The 11,489-nt window shown below is 43.7% G+C and overlaps 1 protein-coding gene across 1 annotated transcript; it reads left to right on the forward strand.

The window, feature by feature from the left end:
- The first annotated feature begins 1,456 nt into the window (after nucleotides 1-1,456).
- LOC120529781 (aerolysin-like protein) lies at nucleotides 1,457-10,995 on the forward strand. Its single transcript, XM_039753918.1, has 2 exons — nucleotides 1,457-1,751; nucleotides 9,225-10,995. Exon 2 carries the CDS (start codon nucleotides 9,246-9,248, stop codon nucleotides 10,188-10,190), a length of 945 nt encoding a protein of 314 aa, XP_039609852.1. The 5' UTR covers nucleotides 1,457-1,751; nucleotides 9,225-9,245; the 3' UTR covers nucleotides 10,191-10,995.
- Nucleotides 10,996-11,489: the final 494 nt, after the last annotated feature.

Consider the following 11,489-nt stretch of genomic DNA (forward strand, 5'->3'; position numbering starts at 1 on the left):
CCAGGACAACGTCTAAAGAACTGCAGGCTTCACTTGCCTCAATTAAGGTCAGTGTTCACGACTCCACCATAAGAAAGAGACTGGGCAAAACGGCCTGCATGGCAGATTTCCAAGACGCAAACCACTGTTAAGCAAAAAGAACATTAGGGCTCGTCTCAATTTTGCTAAGAAACATCTCAATGATTGCTAAGACTTTTGGTAAATACCTTGTGGACTGATGAGACAAAAGTTGAACTTTTTGGAAGGCAAATGTCCCGTTACATCTGGCGTAAAAGGAACACAGCATTTCAGAAAAGAACATCATACCAACAGTAAAATATGGTGGTGGTAGTGTGATGGTCTGGGGTTGTTTTGCTGCTTCAGGACCTGGAAGGCTTGCTGTGATAGATGGAACCATGAATTCTACTGTCTACCAAAAAATCCTGAAGGAGAATGTCCGGCCATCTGTTCGTCAACTCAAGCTGAAGCGATCTTGAATGCTGCAACAGGACAATGACCCAAAACACACCAGCAAATCCACCTCTGAATGGCTGAAGAAAAACAAAATGAAGACTTTGGAGTGGCCTAGTCAAAGTCCTGACCTGAATCCAATTGAGATGCTATGGCATGACCTTAAAAAGGCGGTTCATGCTAGAAAACCCTCAAATAAAGCTGAATTACAACAATTCTGCAAAGATGAGTGGGCCAAAATTCCTCCAGAGCTGTAAAGACTCACTGCAAGTTATCGCAAACGCTTGATTGCAGTTATTGCTGCTAAGGGTGGCCCAACCAGTTATTAGGTTAAGGGGGTAATTACTTTTTCACACAGGGCCATGTAGGTTTGGATTTTTTCTCCCTAAATAATAAAAACCATCATTTAAAAACTGCATTTTGTGTTTACTTGTGTTATATTTGACTAATGGTTAAATGTGTTTGATGATCAGAAACATTTTGTGTGACAAACATGCAAAAGAATAAGAAATCAGGAAGGGGGCAAATAGTTTTTCACACCACTGTATATTTTTAGTCGGAGGTGTACAGAGTGAAGAGTAAAGCAGACTGGCCTGCTCCTTCTGCTGCTCCAGTGTTGCTCACACAGTCCTTTGAGAGTCACAAACTGCGGTCTGCCTCACAGGCAGAGGCCCATTCCATCCAACAAAGTTCTCCAGTCGCTAGGGGGCACTCAAGTGTGATATTAATAGCAGACCCCCTCCTTCTGTACTCTTTGTTTTGGAGTTGACGCTCAGGGTAGCAGTTTTGAAGTTTGTTTGTTGGTGGAGCAAATTGAAAAATAAAAGGCCAGCTGGTGTTCCTTCTTCATTTATGATTCCTGAAGACAATGCATTACTAACTGAGTGCAATGCGTGTTCTTTTATTTTAGCGAGTCTGTATTGGTGGGTTGCTCCTTCGGTAATATGTCAAGGACGGCGGACATAATAAACTCATGTTTTTAATTCTTCTCATTTACAATATGTCTGGAAAAACGTCCAGTGTTAGAAACACAGCGCAGCTGCTTTATCTCGGCTGGCACAAGTTTATCTTGTTTCTCAGCGCAATCTCTCAGCCTGGTGCAAAGTGGGAAGGAACTTTGAAAGACATCGCCTTACTGTTTTAAATAATGACGTAGTTGTGCAAATCTTGGGTAACGGCCATGCTGTCGCATAACGGGACGGGTTGAGGCTACGGGCAGCGCGCGGCTTTTGGGTTTTTGAGCAGACCGTTTGGCATCGGAGCTGCGCGATCGTCTCGATTCTGCTCACAACTTCGTACAGGTGAGCGTTACTTGAGGTTCATTTTTCTCTTCCTCTTTATAGTTACTTTCGTTTTGCATCCCCTTTGAGACGACATAAAGCGGCCCTAGAGGTTGGACATTCAGGGGGTGAAGCAATGTTCATATACAGTATCATCACACAGAGACACAGATACGGAGCATATGTACTCAGCACCGCTCGCTTTACATTAATGGCGAGTAACAAAAAAAAAAAGTCAGAGAACTTGGCGAATTTGATCTCAATTTGACCAATCAGCATTCTAAAATACGTGTTCCTCTTAAAGAAAAAGGGCGCCCTATAACGTTCAAACTGTCTGAGCCCTTGACGGATTTGATCTCAATCGATTCTGGTTAAGTTTTCCCCCTCTTAAAAAAACAAATAAATAAAAGGAAATAGAAATAAAAAAAAACACCCCACTCGCTATATTTGTGGGTACAAGGTCTCCAAATTTCAGTGTTTTTCCAAAAACAAATAAGTTAATATGTGTAGTAAAACAGCCTGGTGCCAACTGGCATGTCACGCAGACCCACCGAGCGTTAGTCTATGAAGTGCAGTTAAATTCTAAAGATTTTGACTTTTCTAGTTCAACATATGAGGAAGATAAACCGATGAGGTGGCCGGCTAAGAATCTGGAAAGGCATTATTGGCGTGGGGATGCGGAGTTAATGGCAGCACCGTTTTGTACCATCTGGAGCAATCGCTGCTGAATGTAATAATCTTTTCATAAGGTAAAGGGTAACATAAAAGACTTGTTGAAACGTTTTAAAAATGTCGGTTTCGATTTCTAAATAATATACTTAATAGTAAAAATCATAATAAGAAGTGTTATGTATATAGTCAGTCAATCAGTCAGACTGTCATTGTCCAGCCCGCTATAGCCTAACACAGGGTCACGGGATCTGCTGGAGCCAATCCCAGCCAACACAGCGCGCAAGATAGGAACAAATCCCGGGCAGGGAGCCAGCCCACCGCTTATGTATATAGCTCAAAGACTAAACAATGTCATGTATTTGGGAGCATTTCGTTAATATAGAAAGAATACATTAAAAAAAAATAGGGGATAAAAACTTTCTTTGAGAAGCATCGCCCAGTTTGCCCATGTAATCCTAACATGCCCTACCAAAGGGGTGCAAATAAGCAGTATGCAGAGTATGTGTTGCATAGTGGCTCATGACCACTAAAGAGCCTCAAGGATGTCCATACTTACTGTTTGTGACTCCTATAAATATTGTGTCTTACCTATTTTGCTTTGTAAAATGCATGCAGAATGGGGGTTCATAAACAAATGTTGCATATCCACTTTAAAAAGCTTGTTGCTCCATCCCTCGTGACCTGAGTATCTCAATTTCTTGTAACAAATATTCTCATAGGAAAGAAATTTAGTTTTTACTCATTATTAGAGTAAATTTTTCACTTTTATTTGGTGGAGTGAGAAAAGGGCTACACTAGCATTGTTATTATTATTACTCCATCCATCCATTTTCTAACCCGCTGAATCCGAATACAGGGTCACGGGGGTCTGCTGGAGCCAATCCCAGTCAACACAGGGCACAAGGCAGGAACCAATCCCGGGCAGGGTGCCAGCCCACCGCAATTATTATTACTTATTTTTATTATTAAGTATTTTATTATTATTATTATTATTATTATTAGCAGTGCTTGAAATGGAACCAAATAATTGCCAGTACTGTCTGTTTTTTTGGGCTTCTATGTCCTCCTCACAATGAGGTTATTTCAGTGCGTAGTTGTACATTTATAAAATCACAAAACTGGGGCTCCACCTTGGAGTTTCAAGCATGATGACAGATCCTTGGGAAGCATGGCATTATTGAGTGTTGGTCTTCAACTATTTACTCATCCACTTAAATGGAATAAAACCAGTACACCCACTTCAAGCCCTGATTATTATTAGTAGAAGTAGTGCCAGTAGTCATGTTCATCTTTTCAGTCTTATACTGTAGCACTGCTGAATCATAAAACCCAGATGTTGTGATATTCAGTCCAGTGCCCAGTCATTGAATGTGTTGTCGGTGTAAATTGAACTCTCTAAGTCTGTGTGGATTTTACTGGTTATGTAGAGTAGTCCGTGTACAGCTTGTATAACAGTGTCAATTTGCTGTCCCCTCATAATAACTCAACACAGCCATTAATGTCTAAACCACTGGCAACAAAAGTGAGTACACCCCTAAGTGAAAAATGTCCAAATTGTGCCCAATTAGCCATTTTTCCTCCCCGGTGTCATGTGACTCATTAGTGTTATAAGGGCTCAGGTGTGTTAAATTTGGTGTTATCGCCCTCACACTCTCTCTCTCATCCTGGTCACTGGAAGTTCAACATGGCGCCTCATGGCTAAGAACTCTCTGAGGATCTGAAAAAAAGAAATGTTGCCCTACATAAGGATGGCCGAGGCTATAAGAAGATTGCCAACACCCTGAAACTGAGCTGCAGCATGGAGGCCAAGACCATACAGCGATTTAACAGGACAGGTTCCACTCAGAACAGGCCTCGCCAAGGTCAACCAAAGAAGTTGAGTGCATGTGCTCAGTGTCATATCCAGAGGTTGTCTTTTGAGTGCTGCCAGCATTGCTGCAGAGGGTTGTAGGTCAGCCTGGCAGTGCTCAGACCACACGCCCGCCGCACACTGCATTACATTGGTCTGCATGGCTGTCGTCCCAGAAGGAAGCCTCTTCTAAAGATGATGCACAAGAAAGCCCACAAACAGTTTGCTGAAGACAAGCAGACTAAGGACATGGATGGATTACTGGAACCATGTCCTGTGGTCTGATGAGACCAAGATAAACTTATTTGGTTCAGATGGTGTGATGATGCGGGTTCGACTCCATGCTCCCATTGCTGTTCGGGAGCCCTTGAACCCTACACCGTCGATAATGTCACCGAGATGAGCTAGACCGTGGAGGCAAGAACAATCGAGCAAGGGGATGGTTCAAAATGTGCAAAAGTGCTTTTATTAAAAATCCAACAAAAACAGTGTTCAAATAAATAGTGCAGTGATTCCAAAACTCTTCCATAAATAAATAATTCGTAAAAGAAATGTGGAGGTTAAAAAAAAAACACTATAAAAAAAAATCAATCCTTTAAAATCTGAGGTTAAAACGCTCCCTAGGAAGCAGACTTTACAACCAACAACTAGCCCGGTGCCTTCTTTTAACTGGTGACTCCCCTGTTTCTCCCTGTCCAGGCTTCGCAATAGGGAGCCACTCTACCTGCAGCTGACCTTCTCTCCACTACCGATCTGGTGGCGTCCCGATCCCTGGCTTCGGTTCCGCTCACTCCAGACTGAGACTTGGCTTCCCTGACGACCAGGACGCTCACGCCACGGAGTTTACCGCCCAAGCCTCCCGACTCCCGCAGCCATCTCGCCTTACGCGGCCAGCCATCCTTCTTCCCGTCACTTCCGCTCTTCAAAAAATACTCAACGGGAGAGACCACTAACTACAGCCCACGGGTGTCGGCCAAAACCCCGCTAGGGCTCACTGTCCAGCTGCCTGCGAGCCTAACTCTCGCTCGCTCGCTTCCTACCGCAACCGCACCGACTTGTGCGCACACTTCCTGCTTCCTGCAACCTCCGTCTTTTCCTTGTCATCTCTCAACCGACTCGCGCTTCTTTTATACAGCGAGGGGCCATAGCAGCTGCAGCACATTAGCCACGGGAACAATCACGGATGTGGGCAGTCCCTCACCTGAGCACTAGGTAAGAAATGCCCACACCGCAGATCACCCCGTGGCTCGCTACAACCACTACGCCGCCGTGAGTGCGGTGATTATTTATTTAAAAACAGCCTTTGCTAAGCGAGCTGTGGACCCATAACACCACAGATGGTGTCAAGCGTGTGTGGCGGCAACCAGGTGAGAAGTACAAAGACAAGTGTGTCTTGCCTACAGTCAAGCATGGTGATGGGAGTGTCATGGTTTGGGGCTGTATGAGTGCTGCCGGCATTGGGGAGCTACAGTTCATTGAGGGAACCATGAATGCCAACATGCACTGTGACATACTGAAGCAGAAACTGGGCCGCGGGGCAGTATTCCAACATGATAACGACCCCAAACACACCTCCAAGACGACCACTGCCTTGCTAAAGAAACTGAGGGTAAAGGTGCTGGACTGGCCAAGCATGTCTCCAGACCTAAAACCCTATTGAGCATCTGTGGGGCCTCCTCAAACCGAAGGTGGAGCAGCCCAAGGTCTCTAACATCCACCAGCTCCGTGATGCCGTCATGGAGGAGTGGAAGAGGATTCCAGTGGCAACCTGTGAAGCTCGTGTGAACTCCATGCCCAAGAGAGTTAAGGCAGTGCTGGAAAATAATGGTGGCCACACAAAATATTGACACTTTGGGCACAATTTGGACATTTTTCACTTAGGGGTGTACTCACTTTTGTTTCCAGCGGTTTAGACATTAATGGCTGTGTCCATCCATCCATTATCCAACCCGCTAAATCCGAACACAGGGTCACGGGGGTCTGCTGGAGCCAATCCCAGCCTACACAGGGCACAAGGCAGAAAAGGTGTCAACCCACCGCAGGACTAATGGCTGTGTGTTGTGTTATTTTGAGGGGACAGCAAATTTACACTGTTATACAAGCTGTACACGGACTACTTAATATTGTCTCAAAGTGTCATATCTTCAGTGTTGTCCCATGAAAAGATATAATAAAATATTTACAAAAATGTGAAGGGTGTACTCACTTCTCCACTTTAAGCCCATCTGGAAGTCCACCAAACACAGCTGTTAGTGGATTAGGAGGGATTGTGACACCCAGGCTGTCTGAAAGGCATTTAAAGATTTTGGTCCAAAATGATATTAATTGGGTGAACGTCCAAAACATGTGACCCAGTGAGGCTGGAACTTGATGGCAACGTGTTCGCAGGTTGGAAAATCCCCTGAAGATGCTTTTTAGGAGCTCAAAGAGTTCTTTTTCTTTAAAGACTTAAATATTTTTCATATTTCAAGCTGAAACGTGCAATATTTCTGTTTTATTTATTTACTATTTCTGTACTTTAACATTTGTGCGCAGTTGAAAATGTCAGTAGTGGACCCTCTATGTCTTGAATTTCGCTTTTGGCTCCTCCTGTCGGTGCCTGTTGCTATGTAATGTTGATTGTGCTTCAATCATGTGGCGGCAGGGTCACTGGCAATGAAGAAAAGGACTTTGCTGCAGATTTGTGTGCCTGCCCTTGCCAAAGCTTCTTGTTCCATGCTATCACATTTTATGAGTCTTTTTTTTTTAATTCCAGATCTTTGTTTAGTGCTTTGGATACTTTTCTATTCATCTTTTTGCCTTCTTATGCCATAACCTCTTGGATTGTGAACATGCATTAAATGCATTCTGTTTAGCTCTTTGTCATGGTTCTCCTCCAAGTCTGTACCCCTAATGTGGTTTCCACTACCAGCTGTGCTTTGCAGGGTGGCAAGTCACACTACTGTCTGCCTGCTAGTGCTAGTGGGTGGTATGACCAAAATTCTGTATCACGGTATTTTTCAAAATTATACCAGTTTGACAGTAGTCAATGGTATTTTTTCCCCCATGCATGAGTGGATGTTAACCACATTTTCCACTGCAATTACTGCAGTAGACTGGCTAAGGATAACCTATTCCACTGTCATGAGAATTGTACATTGTACAAAACAACATTTTAATGTGCACACAAGTATTAATACAGGTTTGCATGGCGCCATAAAGTGATAGTTTTCAAGGGGGTGGCACTAATGAAGAGAAGGAATCACATTGCATGACAGTTGCAGTCAAAATATAGAACGTTTTTATTGAACAAATTTTGCAAACAACAATTATTTTCCATCCATCGCATTTAGACTTAATAAAATATCCAGAGGTGCTTGTCAAAAGTTGTATTGCACTGAACATGTCTTAGAAAAGGAATAAATAGTAAATATTTTTGTAAACCAACTACACTTTCTCTTAATGTTAACAATCTCTGTCCACTGACACGTTAGCTGTATGGATTGTGATGGTGTTGGTTATCTCGATCCACCTCTTGCTTTTTTTGTCATAGGCAGTCTGTGGTGTTATGGGTCCACAGCTCGTTGAGCAAAGGCCTTTCATTTTAAATAAATAATCGACGCACTCGCGGCTTAGCAAGGGGACGTTGGGCCATAGCGAGCCGTGGGGCGATCCGTAGGGTGTGGGCGTTTCTCACCGAGTGCACAGGTGAGGAACTGCCCACATTCGTGATTATCCCATGGCTAATGCTGCAGCTGCTGTGGCCCTCGTCATTTTAAAAAGAAAATAGGAAAGAAAGGAAAAGAGGACGGAGGTTACAGGGAGCGAGGAAGCATGCGGTGCAAGAGAGACGGACAGGTGGTGCCTGCGTGTGGTGAGCGCACGATCGAGGGCAGCTGTAAGGAAGCTGGGGTGTTGGGCCTACACCCAGGCGATTGATTTGGATGTCGCTCCAGCTGAGCGATTATGTAGCAGGAGTGACCGAGGGAAGGCGACTGGCCGCAGAGAAGCCGCGGAAAGGCAGCGGAAGTCAGGAGACTTGGTTCTGGAATCCCCAACGTGGGCGACCTGGCCGTTGGTTGGAAACCAAGTTCTCCGAGACTGGGATGAGTGCCATACCGAAGCCAGGGTTCGGGAGGTCTCCAGTCTCATGCGTGTGTTTCAGGAGGGCAGCTGCAGAGAGAGAGTGGCTCCCCTGTCGCGAAGCCTGGACAGGGAGAAGCAGGGGAGTCACGAGTCACAAGCTAGAAGCGCCGGGTTTGATCTTGTTGTTTTTAAAGACTGCTTCCTTAAACATTTTACCTCTTGTTTTAAAGGATTGTTTTTTCTATTGGTTTTAACCTCCACATGTTTTACTGGATTATTTATTTATTGACTTTTTTGAATGAACTGCACTTTATTTATATGGAACACTATTTTGTTTTTGATTGTTTCTTTTAAATAAAAGCACTGTTGCACTTTCAACCATCCCCTTGCTTAGATGTTTATTGCCTCCACTGACTAGCTCACTCGGTTTCATTATCGACGGTGTTGGGTTCAAGGGTTCCCAAACAGCCATGGGAGCGTGGAGCCAGAACCCACATCATCACACAGTCCTCTAGCAAACACATCTACAAGTGACGTCTGACTTGAGTGTCCTCTAGCTTTTTCAGTTTTACCAGAGGACGTGGAAGGTGCCAATCTTAGTTCCATACATTCATGGTACTCCAAAGCATGTTTGCGGCTACGGTGGTGCAGCAAATTGCTCGTGTTGCCCACTGCGCCACATTCCAAACGTTGTTTAGGCTATTTAAACCGGTGTTGCCGTATAAGAAACATCCATATCATAACAAAAATAAAAAACGGTTTTCGGTATGAACCGGTATACTGCCCACCACTACTGTCTGCTCAGCTTTTTCTTCATGCAAGCATTGTACCCATCAGAAAACATCTGGGCAAATATTGTTTTGTTTAAGTGTATAATTAATTCTAACTTTGATATATGTTTCTTCTAGGCTTCCATATTGAAAACCATAATGTCCCTGTTAACTGACACCATCGGTGGTGATGGAGGCAGCGAGTTTGAATTTAATGGGATTGACAATGGTGCTATACTGGAGAAGATCGGAGTGTGGGTCGGTCCCTTTCAGGTAAAGGCTCTGAGTGTGCAGCTCTCAGATGGACAGACTAAAGAGTTTGGGATTTACTCCGACTCTTACCCGTACAGTGAATTTAAGTTTGACCCCGGAGAGTTCTTTACCTCTCTCTCGCTGTGGGGAAATGGAAAAGGGTCCCGCTTGGGAGCTATCAAGTTCAAAACCAATAAGGAGAGGAATTTTTTTGCCAAAATGACACAGTGGGAATTGAAAACTGAATGCCCCATGGATATTGGATCCGGAGTTTGTCTGGGAGTGGAAGGTAGAGCAGGTGCAGACATTGACTCTTTAGGTTTCGTGTTCATCAACTCCATCAAATCAGTTGTAATGAAAGATGTAACATACCCAACTTTACATCACATGATTCCTAATGTAAATGTGGAAGAAATTAAATCAATAAGCTACAGGAACAGCTCCACGGTTGAGGAACAACACACACTGGAGACCGCAAGTAAAATCACCAGAACATCTTCCTGGTCCACTGGCAGTGCTATGGAATCTGCTTATAACATGTCTATTCAAGCTGCTATTCCAGAATTTAATTTGATAGATAATGAATTCAGCTTGACGTTGGGAACCCCTTCGACCTATGAGTTAGAAAGTAGTGACGAGAAAACAGAAAACCTCATCTACATTATCAAGGTTCCTCCGGGGAAAAGCATGGATGTGCGTGTTACCTTTGGAAGAGCAGACATTCATCTTCCCTATAAGGCCACTGTTGAAGTTACCTGCATCGATGGCACCACCTACCAGTATGAGAAAAGTGGCATCTATAAGGGGGTTGCTTACACCAATGCAAAGGTAGATATGCAGGAAGTCCCTTAAGCATCTCACATTACTGAACTTATCTTTAACGTCACATACACGGTAGTTGATTTCTTTGAATGGGGATTTGAATCTGCACTTTGCCATTCATCATAATATCCTTATTTTGCTTGTAAAGAAAATTTTGTAATGAACTCTGGATCTGGACCTTGGAGAGACATGCTCCTCCTCAGGGAGCGGCAGACTATTTGAGGGGTTGGGAATAACTGGAGATGACATCTATAAAGCAACCCCTTGAATGGCAGGTAGGGAGAAGCGGGCACATATACATCACTTAGAGAGCACATCAGACGCATCGTCCAGCTGTAATAGCCCACCGGCTGGAATGTGAAGCTGCCAGAGGACCATGGAGGGGGAACAGTGTAGTAGGTGTGTACGAGCAGATAAAGAGACAAGGTAGCTGGAATCACAAAGCACCATCAAACACCTGTATGGCGCCGGTGGAGGCAGGCTGAAGAAACCACAAAGGTCCACTCCAACGAGCAGCGTAAAGAGACATGTTCAATTCCTCCATCTCTCACACCCTTGAGTCGTTATAATATTACATTTTCAGACCAAAAAAAAAAGGTTTATGATTCAAGTTTTTCTGTTCATTTTCTTTTGAAACGTATAAACGTCATGTTCACACTTTGTAAATAACACTTATTATAATGTGTGTTCGTGTAGTGTGCAAAGGCACCTATTGTCATGTCTGTCTGTAAGACTCTCAGAGCATCCATTTTGTTGAAACTTGGTAAACTTGATCTGTAAAAACATTTCTTTCAGTTTTAAATGAGACGTCTTCAATAAAGCACATTGAACACCATTCTGAAATGTCAAAAACTCCCATTTGAAGTCACTGGAAAATTTCCAAATACATCTAGCATCAGAGAAACTTAATTTTTGATTAATTTACTCTTTAAAATGAACTTTGAAAGAGGTGTTTTCAAATCTTCTTTTACACACCCAGAAGCCACTGCTGTTAGCAAAGTGTAGTAGATGGCGAACACAAGTCCTTGAAATGCCAGCGGAGATTCGCACAGCTGGGGCCTCACAATCACATCAGCAGCTTATGCACATGCTGGTAAACTTCATCCATCCATTTTCTAACCCACTGAATAACCCACTGAATCCGAATACAGGGTCACGGGGTCTACTGGAGCCAATCCCAGCCAACACAGGGCACAAGGCAGGAACCAATCCTGGGCAGGGTGCCAACCCACCGCAGTTTAAAGATATTATTCTTGCACTAAATTATTTTCATCTTTTAAGGGAAAGCTAAAAAAATGAAAATAAAAATCTAAATAATAAAATTTCATT

Source organism: Polypterus senegalus, chromosome 5, assembly GCF_016835505.1.
Source record: "Polypterus senegalus isolate Bchr_013 chromosome 5, ASM1683550v1, whole genome shotgun sequence".
NCBI lineage: Eukaryota > Metazoa > Chordata > Cladistia > Polypteriformes > Polypteridae > Polypterus > Polypterus senegalus.

Bases quoted from the DNA above. Each gene is read 5' to 3' on its own strand.
- LOC120529781 (XM_039753918.1), top strand. From the start codon at position 9,246: ATGTCCCTGTTAACTGACACCATCGGTGGTGATGGAGGCAGCGAGTTT.